General features: G+C 50.1%; 1 protein-coding gene across 1 annotated transcript in view; it reads right to left on the bottom strand.

The window, feature by feature from the left end:
- The window catches only part of LOC144097336 (sphingomyelin phosphodiesterase-like), a 50,793-nt gene extending 32,432 nt beyond the window's left edge, over positions 1–18,361 (bottom strand). The window contains exons 1-3 of the mRNA XM_077630078.1: positions 18,096–18,361; positions 10,286–10,477; positions 1,154–1,342 (exon numbers count right to left, since the gene is read on the bottom strand). Coding sequence (XP_077486204.1) covers positions 1,154–1,342; positions 10,286–10,477; positions 18,096–18,353 — 639 coding nt within the window. The 5' untranslated portion in view covers positions 18,354–18,361. The remainder of the gene's footprint in view (positions 1–1,153; positions 1,343–10,285; positions 10,478–18,095) is intronic.
- Positions 18,362–20,206: the final 1,845 nt, after the last annotated feature.

Here is a 20,206-nt window from a genome sequence, read left to right as displayed (position 1 = left end):
TCGAGAAGTATTATGCAGGTTTCACAATACGGGCCGGCAACCGGGCACCTAAAGTTAACTCGCACGCTGCGTCGAATTCAAAACAGGCAGTACTGGACATGGTAACCCGCCGCGCGTCATATGAAAACTTCCGTTGATTGTCAGCCACGAAAGACGCCACCGAAAAGGCCAGTTGGAACCCTTGCACAGCCTTTCTAACAGACTGGAACGAAGCGTCTAAGTCGAACGTCAACATGTGCCAACAAGTAGATCATCAGCGAGACCGGCAATTTGACCCGCTACGCCGAGAAAAAGCCCTGCCGAGCGGTACTGCAGCAGAAGTCGCTAATATTTTGGTCGAACAGGATACTTCTGCGCCATGACACGTCCGAAGTTCTCATCACAGATAGAGGACAACAGTCATGGCCGACCTTACCCAAGCCATTTTACGCTGCATTCATACAAACCAACGGTTAACACCCACGTATTACCCGCAGACCAAGCACCTTACGGAACGCTTGAACAAAGGACTCGAACAAGTCGTTTCCATATACATTGACGCGAAACACAAGAGCTGCGATCAGTGTCCTTCGTCCTCTAACCATCGCTTTATTTGCATTCTCAAAGTTTAGGTCTTCTTACCTGGGTTTCGCTTCTCTGTAAGTCATCGGGCCCATGCTCCTTTAAAAAAAAAACTTAAGCCCCCCCCCCCCCCCCCCACCCACCCACCCTAACTTTGTTATGTCCACTTTTTTACGCTCAGTGCCACAAAAAGTCTGCTTTATCACTTCATTTGTTACGCGAGGTGCGACGCAGATGCAACCAGATAACAGCCACGCGGCACCGCTTCTACTTGGTTCGAGATTGTCGTGGTTGCTTTCTGCGCCTTGTATGTAAGGTTCCTCATCAATTTTAAAATTACAGCGGCTGACAGTGGCGGTGATTGTGCTCTTCGACGACAACCGAACACGCTTGTCATATCACTGCCTATTTTTCAATCGTCGTTTGGAAGAATTGTGTGGATGCCAGCCCAATAAACAGGTCGCCTCGGTGCCACGCCAGTCCGCTCGCCTATGGTCCACGGCGTTGTCTCTTTCGCGTAAGATTATCCTCTTTCAATTCAAGAATGAATAGCGCCATTTCCAGACAATCGTGATTGATGCCATAGCATTACCAGCCATGGAGAAAGCAGAGAAGATGGACGTTCCTTGGTGGCCGACCTGGACGCAGCAGGTCTCTCTGGGACCGTGACTTCCCACACGTGTTCCGGCGACGTAAGATTGCCGCACGTCCTGCCAAACATCAGCGTGCAGAGCTCGTTTGGAGAAGACCTAGTGGTCCTCATCACGTAGCCCACGTCGTCCTTGAAGAGAGAGAGAGAATAGAAGTAAAATTTGAAAGCATCACAAATAGAGGGCGAGCCGCATTGAAAACGGCGGCAGAATTAACGCAGTTTAACTGTATTATGGAACGCCACGGCACCAGGACATCAAACTGTATACGCAATAAAAAAACAAAACAAAACGATACGTGTATGACGAAAATACAAGTAAAAGTAAAGTAACTATAATGCCAATTATCACTATCAAAAGTCCCCTTCTTGTCACTCGCAGCGCCGGCTGTCCTACTCCGCCGACAGTGGTAATCCACTGCCACTGGAAGCAATCAAGAAAGGTGAAAGAGCCGAACCTGTGGATACTGTTCACATCTGGTCGTTGTTGAGCACCTGCCGCATCTTCGTATACATGCATAGCTGCACCATGAGTGCCGTGATATATTACTATTTTCAGTATAGCTATTAAATATCTGACGTTATTATGGTCAAACAATTGGTGTGCGATGGAACACGGACGGTGCACAGAATTGCTTAAAGCTATAAAGCTACAGGCTTTAAAGGGTTATGACAAGCTTGAAAGGGACACATTGAACTACTACATCTAATTATTGTTCTGTGTAAAAATTGATTCTCTCGTCGTACTGCCTGTGTCGACTATTTTCCGGCAGCGAAAGACACAGTTATCGGCGAGAAAATTGGATTTGAAAATTTTCTCTCCATTCGATTCAAACTCATGACGTCCTTACCGAAAAGGACGGGTTGCCACCGTGATGAAGCGAATAGCGATGTAGCGTACCCTCTGAGATCCACGCGAAACTGTAGACACACGCATTTTAGTTGCGAAATCTGCCGGTGATGGCGGCAACTGCATTTTGCTTTTTGATGTTTTCTAGCCTTTAAAAGCTACGCTTTCGATGAGAGTACATGGCCTCCTTTTGATTAGAATCCTATATCCTATCAATACACGCAAGCTTCCGTTTGGTATCAGAGATATTTTAAGATACTCCCTGTTTCTTAATGTCGAAGTTGTCGTGAGATGTACAGGTGTCCACAAAAGTTGGCGGAGCGGCGAAGCTAAGAAAATCTGAATTTCAGGAACGCGATGAGGCACTGAGGGGCACACGGGGCAGGTTGCGGAGGGTATTGTAAAGAACACCTTTCAATTCGGCACAGCATGCTTGCAATGCCAAGAAACTCTGCTGTGATGACCCCCATAATGCGCAGGTCCACACGGGACGGAGAGGCAAAGAGACACCGTATGGCTCAGTTTAAACAAACAGGTATATTCAATAATTACACATGATTAAGATTATACATCAGAGGCTGGGGCGTCCGAGCTTACGTGCCGACGACTTCATGGGGGCGATGGAGTGGCTCCGGAGTTGGGCTCGAGCGGTTGCTGGCAGAAGCTGCACGCCGTCGGGCTTCCGCGCTGAAGGCCCTCTTGGCGAACGATCTCGTCCTGAGCGTGCCTCTTCCGTACTGCTTCTCGATTTTTATATCCTCTTCTCCACACTCCCTAGGGTGAGGACGCCCACGCCGGAGGGGAAGGAGGGGGGGCTAGGGCTTTCACTTGGGCGCACAAACATACCACCGCATCGTGGTCTCGCCCCCCTCACGTGTTGAGTCCGCGGGAAAGAATGTTGTCTTCGAGGTAGCGTATAGCGTCGGCTGTGGTAAGGCGCGCTCTGGCTTGCTGACAGTTCCCTTGTCCTGGAATGTGCTCGGAAGGGCCGCCCCTGGAACCGCCACGCCAATTGGGGAGGATAAAGCCTGTTTCCCCGCGGCGGCGGCGGCGGGTCCGGTTGGGTCCGGTTGGGCTTAAACCCCTTCGTTCTGGTTGTCACTCTCAACGAGCATGGCTGGGTAATTGATGATGCCTGTCATCTGGGTCTCCGTCTACGCCGCGCCGTCGAACGTGGAACCTCGTAGCACACACAAGGAATGTACCTCGTAGCACACAAGGAATGTCACACTCGCTCACCCTCCAGAAGAATGTTCTCCGAACATTTGAGTCCCTGCAGCTCCCCTTGTCTTTCTGAATCGCCTCGCACAGTGCGTCCGACAAAACACTTTTCGCTGCACTCAACACCACTGCACAACACCATATGCCTCCGCTGTCATAACTGGCGTCTCCAGGGGCAGCACTGATCTTCTTTTACAGATAAACATGAAACTCAGCACCCAAGCCTCTCCTTTCTAGTCCAAACTGGACGAAATAAATTTACCACAGTTACAAAGGAGCTCCCACTTCTAGCACGATCCCGGCACAGACAAAAATATAGATAACGAAAGGAAGCAGGGCAGGTTCTGCATGCGCTCCGCATGCTCCCCTGTGAAGGTGTTACTTAATGACAGAAAGGTTTAACTACCAACTCCGATAACTTAACACATAAGCACATAGCAATGTTATGAGCTGTGGCATTACACAATTCTAACCAGTTCAAAACTCCGCTCTGTTTACACCATTAGTCCGACTTAGCTTTCCGATTTCGCAGCAGATATCGGCCTTCATGAGTCATACTAAGTAAGTCTGTGACCCTTTGTCTGCTTTGGGACTCGCGAGGGCTCGTGGCAGGAGCCTCTCCTGGCGTTATCTGCGCGGCAACCTCGCGCGCTTCTTCTTCTAGCAATGCATGAAGTAAATCCGGTGGCATTCTGGCCGTCACCTCTGGCGCCTGCCGAACAAATGCAGGAGAGGGCGTTTCTTGCGAACTATCTGCGCGCTCCGCTTCACTTCTGTCCCCATCAAAATCCGCGCTTTCCCTTTCCTCATTTCGTGAATACTGAACCGGTGCCGACATGAGGCGATTTGCGTGTATCCTTATCAAGCGCCGGTTCACGTCTCGGACTCTGAAGTTTACCGGAGAAAGCTTCTCGACAACCTCGCACGGTCCTCTCCACTTCGTCTGGAACTTACGAGCTAGCCCAATCTGCCTTTGGCAGTTTTCAATGTACACGCTGTCCCCCACATTAAACGGCGCGTCTCTAGCACTGCGATCGTGCACCTCCTTCCTGCGCTTCGCCGCTTTCTTTAAGGCCTCCTTTGCGATGTCCCTCGCCACTTGCAAGCGCGATTCTAGCTCCACCTTATAGTCGTCCAGTGAAGCGTATGGGACACGACGGGGGCCCTCTGGCACTTCACTAGGCTGGTCCGGGTCTCGGCCGTAGAGAAGAAAGAATGGCGATTCGCCCGTGCTCTCGTGTGCTGCGGAATTGTAGGCAAACATTGCATACGGGAGCCACAAGTCCCAGTCCCGCTGGTCGCGCGAAACAAAATGCGACAGGAACCCGGCCACGGTTTGGTTCAGTCGCTCCACCGCGCCGTTGCAAGCCGGATGGTACGGTGTTGTCTGCCTCTTAGCGATCTTAAGCAGCTCGCAAACTCTCCTCATTAGCTGCGACACGAAGTTCGTTCCCCGATCTGTCAAGAGTTGCCTCGGGGGTCCATGTCGGAGCACGATCTGTTCGACAAATGCTCTTGCAACCGTGTCTGCCTTCTGATCTGGGAGTGCTACCGCTTCCGCGTATTTTGAAAGGTGATCGACAAATACTAAAATGTACTTGTTTCCGGAAGTGGTCGTGGGCAATGGGCCCATTATGTCCATACCTGTCCGCTCGAAGGGAGCCGAAACCTCAGAGAACGGCTGAATTGGAGCTGGTCTTCGTCCCTTGGGGGTTTTTCTTTCGAGACAGGAATGACACTTCGCACAGTAGTCTCTAACATCCTGTCGCATGCCACTCCAAAAGTACAAACGCTCCACACGCCTGCGTGTCTTCGCTACGCCAAAATGACCGGCGCATGGCGCATCGTGAAACGCGCGAAGAACCCTTTCTGTCCACGACCGAGGTATGACGACTCTCTCCCAAGCGGTTTTCTCTGGTCTCCCTTTCCTGGTTGGCCTCGTGCGCCGACACAGGGTGCCGTCTTTGCCAATGAAATAACCTAGCTGTTCGGGGTGAGACGGTGCGCCCTCTAAGCTTTCGATTATTCGCTTCAGGTCAGGATCTTTGCACTGCTCTGTGCGTAATTCGGCGGGGTCGACTACGGGGACAAACTCATCTATAGCTGCCACGGCAGCTGTGCGGCTGAGTGCATCAGCATTCAGATGTGTCTTTCCTGACTTGTGTTCAACTTCAAAGCAGTATTCCTGCAGGTGTAGATTCCATCTAGCGAGTCGCGAGCTAGGGTCCCTGACACTCATCACCCATTTCAGAGGATGGCAGTCTGTGACTAGCTTGAATTTGCGGCCGTAAAGGTAGCATCTTAAGTGTTTTACTGCCCAGACAACGGCGAGGCACTCCCTTTCCGTAGCTCCGTACTTTTGCTCTGTGGGGCTCAGCTGTCGGCTAGCAAAAGCAACGGGATGTTCTTTGCCCTCGATAACCTGAGATAGCACGGCACCAACTGCGAACTTTGACGCATCTGTGGCCATAACGAAGGGCAAACTAAAATCCGGGTGGCGCAACAGCGGTGCACTCATTAGCTTCCTTTTCAGGGCCCCAAAAGCATTCTCCGCGTTTTCGTCCCAGCGAAAGGCGACATTTTTGGCTGTTAAGGCGGTGAGCGGCTTAGCGAGCTTGGCGAACTCCTCTATGTGCCTTCGGTAGTAACCGATCAGGCCGAGAAACTGCCGGACCTGGCGGACGCTAGTCGGGGATGGAAAATCCGAGACACACCTTAGTTTCTCAGGGTCCGGTCGCACGCCGTCAGCTGAAACAACGTGCCCGAGGTATTTCACCTCGTTTTTGAGGAATTGGCACTTAGAGGGCTTCAGCTTGAGACCCGCTCCTCTTAGTCGCACCAAAACCTGCTCAATATCGCGCAAATGGTTCTCAAAACTGTCACTGTATATGATAATGTCATCCATATACACGAAGCACAGCCTCCCCAGAAGACCTGCCAGGATAACATCAGCGGTTCTCTGCCAGACAGCAGGGCTGTTGGCCAGACCCATCGGCATTCTTTTCCATTCATAGTGACCTGAGGGCGTGTTGAATGCCGTTTTCTCGGCATCTGCCGGATCCATTGCTATCTGCCAGAATCCCGCCGCCATGTCCACTACCGTGAAGTATCTGGCAGAGCCCAGCATAGAAAGCGTCTCCTGTATATTGGGGATGGGGTATGGATCGATGCGAGTTACGGCATTTAGTTTGCGGTAGTCCACTACCAATCGATACGAGCCATCTGGCTTTTCCACCAATAGTGCTGGTGCTCCCCAGGGTGACTTTGAGTGTTCGACAATGCCGCGATCAATCAGGTCCTGCACCTGCCGCTCCATCTCCTCACGTTGGGAGTAAGGAATCCTGTACGCACGCTGGTAAACGGGCGATGAAGTGCCGGTTTCTATCCTGTGCTTTATAACGCCACAGCAGCCCAAATCCAGGTTGGACGCGGCGAATACCTCCGAGTAGTCGTTCAGCAAACCAGCCAGAGCTTCCCTCTCCCTGGATTTTACGTGAGAAAGATCGAACGACACCTTTGGAGCAGCCGAAGGACTAGCATGCTCTACAGTTGCGAGTACCGTATCGGTGGGCTCACGTTGCTCTATCGCAGAGGTGAAGAAAGCCAATGTTTTGTTCTTGGGAAGGCTCAGTGGCTGCTGGCTACAGTTAACCACCCGTAGGGGCACTCTGTGGGCGTCATTAACTGTCACGAGGCACGCGGCTGCCTTCAGGCCATTGCTGAGAGAGTCGACCGGCTCAAGCACTCCCACGGCGCCGCTCTCTACATCTGAAGGCACAAACGCGTACAAAATGTGCTCCGACCAAGGAAGGACGACCGCCTCCTCGACCAGCCGGACGGCAACCCGCGAATATACCTTCTCCAATGATCCCACTGTTTGACGGGTGTCAATATCGGTAATGCGAATCTCAGCCCCTCTCCTGTTCAAAAACGTAACTTTTGAGCCGCCCGCATTAACCTCTTCCTCAGAGAATGAGACTACTACCTTCCCTTTTCTCAAAAAATCCTGCCCTAATATACCTGACACTCCGTTTGGCAGAGACACCGTGTCCGGGCATACGTAGCAGGGGTGCTCCAATGCAATTCCGCCGAGAGAGAAGTGTAACCGGTAGAGTCCACTTATGCCAAGAGGATCCCCCGTTATGCCTACAAATTTGGTTGCCATACCACCAGACGCTTCCAACACCTCGCGGTCCCCCTTCCTTCGAAGCGTGTTAAAACTGCTCTCCTTAAGCAATGTCACCTTTGACCCCGTATCTATCAACAATTCCATACAACAACCATTTAACTTGCAACGCACAACAGGGCATGCCTCGTCGGCCACACAAACTACCACCACCTCATCATCTACTGCTCCCTCCCCACGCTCCTCAGGCTGGGGAGGACTAACTAGTTTTTTGTCTCGGTATCTGGAGCCCCGCTGTAGGCTTGCTTAGGGCGTGTCTCGCCTGCTTCTCTTTGTGGCTCCCCACGGCGCACGTTTTGGCAGAACCTGGCGATGTGTCCGCGACCCTGGCAAGCGAAGCATACGATTTCTTCAAAATCTCGCATACCGCGCCTGTAGCTTTGTGGCGGTCTCCGGTTTCCAGCGAATGGGCGCTGTTGAGCGCGCGCTTCAACCTGGCATTCTACCTGCTGAGATAGCAGCTGTTCTAAGCGATCTAACCGCTCTGTCAAGAGAGCAACCTCAGGGTTGAGCACCGCTCTCTCTATGACGCGTACTCTCGCTGCGGCTGTCGTTAACGCCTCATTTTGTTCCTCATCCAATGCGGCCTCCACGGCTTGGTCGAAATTGCTCGGCTTGCGCGAGAGCACGAACCGGCGCACGGGGTCTTGCAGACCAGCCACGAACAAAGCGGTCATTTCCTCTTTAAGTAGATCCTCCGCGTATTTCTTCCTTAGCTGGTCTCCTTCCTCCTCCCTGCTTAACGTATCGCGTGCTAGGCGCTGAAGCCGCGACGCAAATGTACGCACGTCCTCCCCTACCATCTGTCCGGCGTCACGGAACCTCTGTACCCGCACGTGACGTGGTTCAGTGTCGAAATGCTCAAACGCAACCTTCTTAAATTCCGCAAATGATTTTGTGGATTTTACTTTTTCGTCTCGCCATGCAAAATCATGAGCAGCTCCTGCCATCTTACACCTCGCCATTCCCAGCATTTGAGCATCGGACCATCCCCCCATTTTCCCAATCTCTTCTAGCATGGAAAAGAAATCGCAGATTGGAACCCCTGTCTTATCTCCCGTAAACGTCGGAATGACGCTTCCTAATGCCAGCATGCTTGCTCCTAGCGACGGCTGTGGAGTGGGAGCTCCCTCAGATACAGACATTTTTTTTTTCTCAAGCCCTCCAGTGCCTCAAGCCTCTCAAATGGGGGTAAAAGTCCCACAATCAGTCCCGTGATTCCCTTTTGATAACAATTTTGAAGTCATGAATGTCACAGCATTCAGAGGACATTTGCTTTTGAGACCCCACTTCTGACACCAGTGTGATGACCCCCATAATGCGCAGGTCCACACGGGACGGAGAGGCAAAGAGACACCGTATGGCTCAGTTTAAACAAACAGGTATATTCAATAATTACACATGATTAAGATTATACATCAGAGGCTGGGGCGTCCGAGCTTACGTGCCGACGACTTCATGGGGGCGATGGAGTGGCTCCGGAGTTGGGCTCGAGCGGTTGCTGGCAGAAGCTGCACGCCGTCGGGCTTCCGCGCTGAAGGCCCTCTTGGCGAACGATCTCGTCCTGAGCGTGCCTCTTCCGTACTGCTTCTCGATTTTTATATCCTCTTCTCCACACTCCCTAGGGTGAGGACGCCCACGCCGAAGGGGAAGGAGGGGGGGCTAGGGCTTTCACTTGGGCGCACAAACATACCACCGCATCGTGGTCTCGCCCCCCTCACGTGTTGAGTCCGCGGGAAAGAATGTTGTCTTCGAGGTAGCGCATAGCGTCGGCTGTGGTAAGGCGCGCTCTGGCTTGCTGACAGTTCCCTTGTCCTGGAATGTGCTCGGAAGGGCCGCCCCTGGAACCGCCACGCCAATTGGGGAGGATAAAGCCTGTTTCCCCGCGGCGGCGGCGGCGGATCCGGTTGGGTCCGGTTGGGCTTAAACCCCTTCGTTCTGGTTGTCACTCTCAACGAGCATGGCTGGGTAACTGATGATGCCTGTCATCTGGGTCTCCGTCTACGCCGCGCCGTCGAACGTGGAACCTCGTAGCACACACAAGGAATGTACCTCGTAGCACACAAGGAATGTCACACTGCTTTTTTGTAACTTTCCATGAAGCTGTTGTGGGCTAACTCTTCATGCCAATGCGGCCCGAGGTGCGCTCTTGTATTTACAGATAAAGAAACAATGTTTTCTCAAAGAGCTGGCCTTAACTAACTTTCTGCAGAGCACGATCCGACGCCGTTTCCACGGAAGGCAGTCATGAACACGGCTATGTCGGAAAAATAAGTGGTAACACTTCTGTCCCGCTTTAGCAACTTGAATGAGTGGATGCGAATTGCAACCCAATTAAAGGAAAAAAAACGACACATGCATGTAAAAAATACGGCAAAATATTTTGTAGTTTGGTCGATAGCACGGAATTTTGCGTTGTTTTTTTTTAGTATTCTTCAGTAGTGCTGTAGTTTCTTCTGTAGTGCTTTTCTGTAATAACTACACAAAATCCTGCTGGTAATAGAAAAATTTCATGGTACTGCAAGATTTAGTCAAAAACATTACAGAAAATTTGTTTTGACGACAGAAATTTTCCTGTTGTGTTTTTCGACTGGGAATCGCAACAGATATTCCTGTTGGCAGGCATCCGGGGGAGGTGTCAGCCGTTTTCACGCCAGAGATGCGTCATCTTGTAGATTTTGACGATGCCCGTGGAGAAACTCTGTTTTAACGACAGAAATTTCTTTGTTGTGTTTCTATAGTGGGAATCGCAACAGAAATTCCTGTTGGCAGTGATCTGGGGGAGGTGTCAGCCGTTTTTAGCCAGAGCTACGCTCACATTGTAGGTTTTGACGATTCCCGTGCACACTTCGGTGGTGGTGAAGGTCTGCATGTAGCACAGGGCCCACAGGAAGGCCACGAAAAGAGGCCTCGAGAACGTGCCGGAGTTCTTCTTGAGGATATCCATCACGAACTCGCAAGAAGTGCACGTCTCCGGCGTCGTTATCCCCGTCCTGAACGTCTCATTGACCTGCAAGTGTCAGAGGTCGCGGCGCGAAGATTATCCTGTTAAAGTACGTTGTAAAGATGTAAAGGGCTAGCGTCAAAATTCTGGACAAAATAATAAAAAAAGGTTCGAGCTGGCTTAGAGCGGCGTGCGGGATTTCGTTTTTTTGCTCTTAGATGGCAGTAATACCTGGATGAAAATTTTACACCCTGATAATAATACCTTACAAAAAAAAATTAAAGTGAATTCGCTGTATTCAAATTATAACTTTATCGGATGTTTGCGTAGTCCCCAACCAGAGCGCATTGTTTAATACCACTTCATTTGGAGTGGATACACGTCGTATGCCGCTAAATCCTAAAAAGCGAATCGCGAATGTGCAGCAGGCGTGCGCAGAAAAGTAAAAATTTCGTTCTCTTTGGAAATGACGTGCTTTGCGACGACGGCTCCTGGCGCCTCGCATCGCCGCTGGGCTAGGCGAGCTCCTTCAGCATGTGGTCCTCTCAGTGCACCGTGCTTTATAAGAGGTCTAAAGGAGGCAGCAGGCGTCTATCAAAGTCATCTGTTTATGGGCATAAACGTTGCGTCGTCTTGGTTGAATTTACACTCATGATAAAATCAAATTCGATTTAAGTGTTACACTGCCACGACAACCAGTAATATGGCGGCTGCGTTTTTGAAGCGAAAAGCTTCACTAGGCTCGTCAACACCGGGCTTCGCGTGAGCCACACTACAGATTTGCCACAGCTGCGCATGCGCGAAACCGAGTGACGTCACGCGGAGCGCAGGTGGTCCCTGCTGCCGCAGCCGTCGTAGCCACCGCGCGCCGACTCCGTCGTCTGACCGTGAAACCGAGTGACGTCACGCGGAGCGCAGGTGGCCGCTGCTGCCGCAGCCGTCGTCGTCGCCGCGCGCTGCCTCCTTCGTCTGACCTTTCGCCATGGAAGGAGGAGAAGAAGACCCAGAAGTGGTAGCGTGGGAGCCTTGCATAACGATTGTACAAGCTTTGTACACCTAAGACAACACGTTTTGGAAAAGCTAGAAAGGTATACCCAAATTGTAACCCTATGTATGAAACCTTAAGCTAAACCACGAGCATCGCCACGAAGCTTTTCGCTTAGAGATATCCAGGCTCAGCACTTTAGCTAAGCCTCAGCCCAACTTTTTCTTGCTTGAAACAGTCTAACGTGCTTTTGTGCAGTGCGCTGCGTATATACGCACTTTACGGGGGAGAACACTGGCGCCGCTATCTTTGTTCACGTCACCTCGCCTTGATTTTCATCCATGAGAAATTCTCGTTCGATGGCTGCAGCCGCGCTAGGGAGCTGCTTAAAAGTGCCGCCACAGATTTTGCAGGAGATAACGAAGTGACAGGTGACACAGGAGCGTTGTACGAATACGCAGGTGATGTATTGGCTCTGTTATACAGAAGGTTTGACTCAACCGCCTGATTGACATGTCGCCTTCTGATTTAGCGGATCGGCCCGAATGTTTCGACTAACCGGACAGCATTCTGCGTGCGTTTTTTTTTGTTTCAGTTCATGATCAAACGCTCGTGGTCAAGATTCGTTGCCAATTTGTTGCCAAGATTCGAAGGTTTTGTGCATGATAGTTGCTGTCCAGGGCGCGAAATTTCGGCCTCAGGAGGAGTATGTGGAAACCTACATAGTATGTTTACTCCACTTAGCGCTGTTGAAATTAAGAGCTGAACACGAACTTTGGTGTGGGGACTCGATTATTGCTAAGATAATTTTTGTTTTCCACTTATGTTCTGGCTTACGCAAAAAAACACTATGTACACTATGTACAGTGACCAAGGTTAGCGTATGTACAAAGTGGCTCTCTGTCCGGCATCTTAGCCTCCACATAAAAAAGAAGCCTTATGATCGGGGGCCGCAGATAGCAATTTATATACTAATTACTGCTTGGAAGATTGCCCCGCTGCTCCTACAGGCGCCGACACAATTCGACGCGTCGAATTAAAGTTGAGCTTCCAATTTTCTTCACCCTGACAACTTACAGACTTCCTGTCTTCTCATGAAGTTGCCATCAAAAGACAATAGTCTGTCTCAAGAACCAAGTGGCTCATTATCCTTCTGAAACCCAGATTTAAAAGTGTGGCAATAATTTTTGTCGAATTTTAATATTTTATTTTAATTTAGGTCACAAAAGCTTGATGAAAGTATCTTTTTATGTTTTGCGGAGTTTTGGCTGCTGTGTTGTGAGAAATCTTCAATATGAACGGAACAGCCGACGGGAGCGGATGCGGTTCGCACGGGCTCCGTCAACAAGAGTGTAATTACTGCGAAAAGTCCATCACTCTCCGGAAATGGTGTTCCGAAGAGCTTTATGAAGTCATGTGGTATTCATCGAGGTCCTTTTTAAGGCAGAGAGTGTTTTTATGACATTTTTACGGGTATTTTAAATTTCGAGGCGGTGGCGTCAACGCTAGGCGTGGCGAGGCCTAGGGGAGCCGACTGAGTTAGCATGAATACCTCAAAACAAGCCGGGGCGCGTCCTAGTGGTCTGTATTTACCAACCGCTAATCCAGCTAACTGTCTGGACCCTCAGGCAAGGAAATTAGACGCCCAAGTCCCGAGTTTTCAGGAAGCGGTAGAAGGCTGTACCCTGACACCGAACGACCTTCATTCCGGCTGGCGCCTAAAAATATGCAAGAAGGATCATCCAAGGTTAGCAAAGGGAGAGCAGGTCGTGGTCACAGGAGCGATGTATGCTCCCACGACGCACCTACTTAAGACCGCCGTAATACCGAAGAAACCGACTGCATCGCCAGCCCTGCCGGCAATGAATCAGAAGTTTCAGAAGAAGAGGAAACTACCGTCCTTTCCGGAAACCGACAACAGCGTAACTATGAGGCCCAGGAAGAGCATGAAAGCCAAGAAATGTGTGCCCACCCAATTCTGAAGAGCCATCGTGGCCGTCTGCAACAACCAAACGTCGTGCGACATCTCCATGAGACGCCGCACAGGATCCAACAGTATCATAGTCAGCACTCCCTACGGAAAGACGCCGGGCGCCATCACGAGTCTGTTTTTGGAAGGAAAGCCTTGCTCAGCAAACGCCTATGTGCTCGAGGTCGTCATCAAGGGAGTCATTCACGGTGAGGATCCAAACATTATCAAAGAGTTCCTATCCAACCTACAACTGCGCACCCAGGAGGTCGGGATCGTTCAAGCGCGCATGCTGGGAACGTCTAGCATGGCAGGACTAACCTTACTGGGCTCCATCCTCCTCCGCTACATGATCTACTACGGGGGGAGACGACGTGCTACCCATTTAGACCGACCCAGCAGATCTGCCAAGTCAGTATCAATGAAGGCCACAGAGCAGACGTCTGCGCAACCCCGAATGTTAACGTGTGTCGCAAGTGCGGCGTTCAGGAGCCGGAGGAAAACCACGACTGTGAAGCCAAGTGCGTGGCCTGCCAGGGAAGCCACCCACAGGAGACAGGGCCGGCAAGCAACACTTCGAGACAGGCACGGACCCAACAACAGCAACACAGCCAACGAAAACAACAACTAACAACAGAAGCCTCCCAAGCAAGACGTCAGCAGAAGAGATCGGCAGACCAAGCTGATGGAGTACCGTTGCTTCGCGACGGAGGGGGAGGAGCGGCAGCTGACCGGGCAACCAGGACTCCCGTCCCGGTCTAGATCCAGGCTCAGGCCCACGGGAAGATCCAACTCCAGAGGCCCGAGGGGGCAGGAGTACCTGCCAGCCTTCCACCCTCAACAAAAGAAACAACAAATTAAGCCCGACAACCAGGGACCACCAACCTCCCGATGGGCGATGCCAGGGTAGCAGCGGCAAGGTGACAAAAGGGTAAGCTGGGCTCAGGCTGTCTTTCCCGCTGCTTAAACGAGTATGGCCCATGTCAGGATTGCGCTAGGCTCGAAGAGCAAAATCGACAACTAGAAACCAAACTATCATAACAGAAACGCCTTAATAAGGTAGAACTACAACATCTCTTACAAGCGGGTCCGAAGAAGACTAAACCCGCACCCTGACCAATAGTAGTATTCGTAAATCCAAAACCAATAAAAACAATGTCAAAATCTACACGCCCCGCCTCAACAGGCCGTTGTAATCCAAATGCAACAGCAGAAACCGCCAATCTTAACACCAGCATTTCCAACTTAGAAAAACACACAAAACATTCTCACTCAGGTCATGCAGATTATCAATCAAATGCGACAGGACAAGACAGAGTAACTAACCCTACAGCTCAAAGCCCAACAGACGGCCACACTGGCTATTCAGAATTTGCAGCAGTCTGAGAAGAATTCTATTCGAAATTCTAGATAATAACTCAGGTGGTACAAAAACGCCTGGGAATCACCGCAAATCCCCCCCCCCCCCCCCCCCCCCACAGGCCCCCCCGAAGGTTCGCTGGCAAAACAGATCTCAGCGCATGCAAACCAGTGATGAGCAACGCTGACGACCACGTCCCCTAATTTGCAACTACACCTTTTTTTCTCTCACAAAGTCGGACAGCCGAAAAGCCGGACTAGCCCATGACCGTAGTGATACTCTGAATTGCTTCTGACGAAGGGACCATGAACCTTGACGCTGGTTAGAGCGTACGAGTCTTGAGTCGAACTCTTCACTGGGGAGTGAAACACGAACCACCTTTGCAGGCTGAGTTGTTCGAAACTGAGTTTGCCCCCGAAGGGGCGCAGCGGGGTTTGAGGAGCCTCCTCCAAGCACACACCCCTGAAGAAGCCGGGCGCCGGGCCGGGGGTGGCTTGTACCCATTTTTACCGGTGGGTGTCCGGCGGTGGGTTTCGAACCAACGACCTCCCGCAGCCGAGGCGGACGCCCAGACCACTAGGCCACGACTGCGGTCTCAGTACTTACAAATTTGGCACTGCAACTGTCGCTCCTTCCGGAGGAAAAGCGGCTCCCTGCAAAGGTTAATTCCAAATCAAACCGTACCACCTGACGCCACCTGCCTCCAAGAAACGGGATGAGTGAACAGCCACCATAGGGACTGGGGAGATCCGGTCATCCACGGTACCCATGCCCAACAAACCGACGCCGCAGAGCTCCGTAGTCTCTCGATTGCTTTTTACAACAGCAGTGCTAAACGTAGCCAAAAATCTTTTAACACGCGAAGGTGTCAGCTTCACCTTCTGCGCCGAAGACATCACCATATGGGCTAAACAGGGATCCTTCGCGCAGATGGAAGAAGCTCTGCAAGCAGGTACAGACTTGGGCGAGGAATTCGCCGAAGAGAGCGGTCTTCAATTGTCCCCAGAGAAAATTGAACTTATCAGGCTGTGCAGAAAAAGTTACAAGTCCTCGGGAGAAGTTGAACTCTACCTCCGAGACCAAAAATTAAAAAAGACAAGATTTTATTTTTTGGGTTGCGATTGAGAGCGTATCATAGAATTAAGACTCTCAAAGCCACAGTCAACCACATTTCAAGAATTATTAGAAGGGCAACCTGGCAAAGGAAATGGATGAAGGAGGAAGACACACTTCGCCTAGCCGTAAGCAGAATTACCTACGGGCTCCCATATCACGGGATTGGAATCGCTGATAGAAGGGCGCCTTGTCGTAAGCGGAATTACCTACGGGCTTCCCTATAAAGAGATAGGAATCGCTGATAGAAGGGCCATTGACACCATAATAAGGTGACCTAAATATGGCCCTGAACCTCGCAGACAACAAAACAACTCCGAACAACAAGACAGACGGGTAAGGAAATCCTGTTGAGACTGGAGCTATGACTTGCACTAAGGACTGGTGAGAGCTAGTCCCAAATTTCGACACCCGCAAGAGAGAGGATTGAGGTAAACCCGATACTAAGACACATGCACCACGAGTGGCAGAACGGGTAGAAGTAAAGCCAGAGTCCAAGCCCCGGCAAAACAACTATTAAAGACCTGGAAGCGGTCGACGTGGACATCGATGCCTATGCCAACCGAGGAAAATGCACGATAGCTTTGGTCGACAACCAGAAGAGGCCAATTATCAGGGCTTTGATCTACGCCAAGTATCCTGCGGAATCGGAATCACCGGCCATAGCTGTCCCTATCAGGACTCAAAGCCATCGTGGGAAGCCATTGCGCGAAGTGATGGGAGTTACGGACTGCCAACAAGCCTGCAGGGACAACCTTCCTGGAGAACCTCGCGGAATTGCGAGCACTATATTAAATACACTTTCCCAAAGGCACAGAAGAACATGGACGACTGAACACGAGGGCCTAGATGGAAATGAGGTAGCGAATGATATAGCCCGAGCTCTAACAAACTGGGCAGATCCACATATCTACACCAAGCCCCTCCTAGGACCGTACGGCGACAGGCTAGAACACTTTGTGCTAAAAAATGACATTTCTCAGTACCAAACAAACAAATATCTTCCTCGGAAGCCATACACTGAAGAAATAAATCAGACACAGTTCCTAATTTTCTAAGTTTAAAATGGTTAGTCCCCCCAAAATACGCTAGTTATTGTACTTGGTGAGAAGCAAGGCTGACGGAGGTCTCCCGCTCCTAATGTGTAGTAGAAGGCAGACGTGTCGCTGAGTCACGAATTTCGCGGCATAATCACCAACAGCACCAACAGCCAGAGGAGGCAAGAGGAAAAGGAACCGGTCCCATCTAAAAATTTACGCACACCAGCATGAAAATTGCTATGGCACAAAATTTCATTACTTCTAATCTTCGTTTTCTAAAATTTCCTTCTAAATATCCTTATTTCATATTTTCAATCTCTATATTTTCCTAAACCATCTCCGCCTCTTCCCCCCCCCCCCCTCCGAAAAAGCATTTTTGGAGGCTGTGAAAAATTGTTGGTTTTCAATGAAGCATTTTGTTTCTCTTTCATCGAATTTGACAACGGTAGCGAAGAAAAAATGGAGATTGGGAATAGCAAGAATTTTTTTTTTTACGGTTGAGATCTAAAGCTACGGTTAAGAAGAGAGAAAACTAAATTCCGACTCCCTTGCCTGCCCTCTTGCAGGTTTTGCACCCACCCTTGAGATCAAAAGACACCAGTTCAGCATTAGGTGGAGTATAGAGCAGTCACATCTGGAACTGCTCCTAGGCAGTAAAAACTAAGAGAGAACTAAGCAGTTAAAAGTAACCAAAAATACTGTCACTCGGTCTCTAGCGGGAATTCATTGCCTTCAGTACCTGTAAGGCATTCGGCGCTGTCGCAAGCTTCACCGGATAAGAAATACTTCTACCTATAGGAGGCCATGAATAAATTGTACGCTTTACGTGGCCATATACTATGCAGTGGATGCTTACAACGACATGCTCTATATGTTATTCAGGCCTCCCAGTAGAAAAAAACACGTCAAAATGATTTTTCTGTACTTTTGCATATTTTTTGGTAGCACTCTTGTATCTTTCTGTAGTATGTTATATAGTGCTGTTGCTACTACAAAAAATCTGTTGTGACGGCGAAAAATTGTGTCGTATTTTTCGACAGGGGGTGAGCTTTAACACGAGCCGCAATCCAATGAGCTTACTATTATGAATGTGAGGTGTGCAACCGCCGGCTGACAAAAATGTGCGAAAGCAGGAAGGTGAAAATTTTGGTCTACCTGTACTAGACGGCAGAAGAACAGTCGCAGTCAAAGAAGCGCGCGACGCAACGCACACTCACCGCCTCGATGTTGATGACACTCCAGTTCAGTTGGGCGACGTACAGCAGGGCTTGTTTCCGATGGAGACGGCCAATGGGGGTGTCCTCTTCGTCGTCATCCACCAGGGCAGCGTAGCCCCGGTTGGACAGCGTGTTCATCACCTCATCGACGTCGCGGAACTGAGGCCTGTCGGAGCGGGCCGGCACGTGCCAGTAGGAGAGCTGCGCCTCCGCAAGGCGCAGCAGGACCACCACGGCAGTGATCAGAGTCGGACGCATTGCCCACTTTCTGAAAGAAAATAAAGGCAGAAGCGGATCTTTGACTTTTCTTCCTCTCTTGATGGCAGAAGAGGAGACCCACACAGGAGACCCAATGCGAAGTAGAGTAACTGGGCCTCCCGTTGGAATTGGTTGGACCAGATAGACTAACCTCCCTGTTTGTTCTGCGCGAACAGCTCTTTGGGGGCACAGCTACTTGTACTTAAATGGATGCATTCGAATACCACCCCGGAGTGTTCCGATTAGTACGCTGGTCACTCCACTATCTCAGTGAGTTTCTGTCACTGTGCTGGACGATACAGCGCTGTGTCTCTGTCCGTCGTGTTTATTCTCTGCGTTTTTCGTTACGCGCTATAAGCTTCATGATGATTATGAAACTCCGCTTGTGCTACGGGGGCCGCCGTAGTGTAGAGCTCCGGATTAATTTGGACCACCTGGAAATGTTCAACGTGTACTGACATCGCACAGCGCATGTCCGTTTCTGCCCCCCCCCCCCCCCCCCCCATGCAAATGTCGCAGCCTCAGCTGAACGCCAAATACACTGAGCTACAGTGGTGGGTCTGTGAAAGGTGACCGCCGGTGAAATTTCCTTCCGAAGGAAATTTGTTAAAGCCTTAGCTGTTAAAGCGAAGGTTACTGTCGTTGTTGACCTCAGGAAAAAGTGCGCTTCTAGTTATGATCGCAGTAGTAGTAGTAGTTGTAGTAGTAGTATTAGTAGTAGTAGTTGTAGTTGTAGTAGTAGTAGTATAGTAGTAGTAGTAATGGTAGTAGTAGTAGTAGTAGTAGTAGTAGCTAGTAGTAGTAGTAGTAGTAGTAGTAGTAGTAGTAGTAGTAGTAGTATGGCCAAAAAGCGTTCGTGCGGCAGAGTGTGACCTCGGGCAGCGGGACATGGATCCCGCTTGGGTTGCATCGTTATGTGCGTGTTCGTTATCGCATGCCAGCTAGCGCTCGTTTTTCGTGTCGCCCGTTGTTCAATGGCTATTGAATTTTTACTGCAGCATCATGGCTTTCGGCAGAAAGGAATTAACTGAAGACACAAGGGGAATCCCGAAATAAGCCAAGTAACGTCTGACGAAGCCCCGATTTTAGTGCCAGTTGGTGTTGATGAATAATATAAGAATTTCGCAGCACGAACCAGACGGGGACTAGGATAGTGAGCCAGCACGACAGGACGAGAGCTGCACTTGCTTGCTGAGAAAATCTTCTGTTATGTAACGTTCGACGGCGGCGTCCCCACCCCAACAACTTTCGGAAAATCTCACTGCTGCTCGGAGAGGCAACCAGATGCAAAACACCGACGACCTTCTCACGCCGTTTTTTCATATATCGGAAGATTCAACTATAACAATCAATATATCCTCAGATTGTCCCTCGGCGGGCTTGAGTTTTTTTGCTATTAACGTTTTTGCTGTCGTCAAAAGCGTTCCCAGTTTGTTTTCTATGGCGGTCTTAACTACTCGATGCGAGCAATGGAAAAACTTTAAAAGAAAGGTTTTGCTGCAGATTGGAACAATGCGCCATTACCTTCAACATTTCTGCAACAGTACCTTACAATACTCAACAGTAAGTAATTTCCAAGGATCCTGGATTTGAGTTTTTTACTTATTTTGCCTAACTTTCCTTCACTTTATGTACTGGAGCACGGAACAAAAAGACATGTGTGCTGTTTTCTTTTTGTGGTGTTATTTGAATTCAATCTCCTCAGTGGTCAACAGAGCTGTGTCTCCTGTTCAAGAAAAACGGGGCTCACCCAGCCGCGGTTCATTGCACTCATATTAGCTAGAGCTTTATTGGTCCTTGAAAGAAACACTGAGGACACCTCCGTGCCATTTTTGATTTCAATAAAAATCGAC

This window comes from Amblyomma americanum, chromosome 7 (genome assembly GCF_052857255.1).
Source record: "Amblyomma americanum isolate KBUSLIRL-KWMA chromosome 7, ASM5285725v1, whole genome shotgun sequence".
Lineage (NCBI taxonomy): Eukaryota > Metazoa > Arthropoda > Arachnida > Ixodida > Ixodidae > Amblyomma > Amblyomma americanum.
Note: the sequence above shows the minus strand (reverse complement) of the source record. Positions and strands in the feature narration are given on the sequence as shown.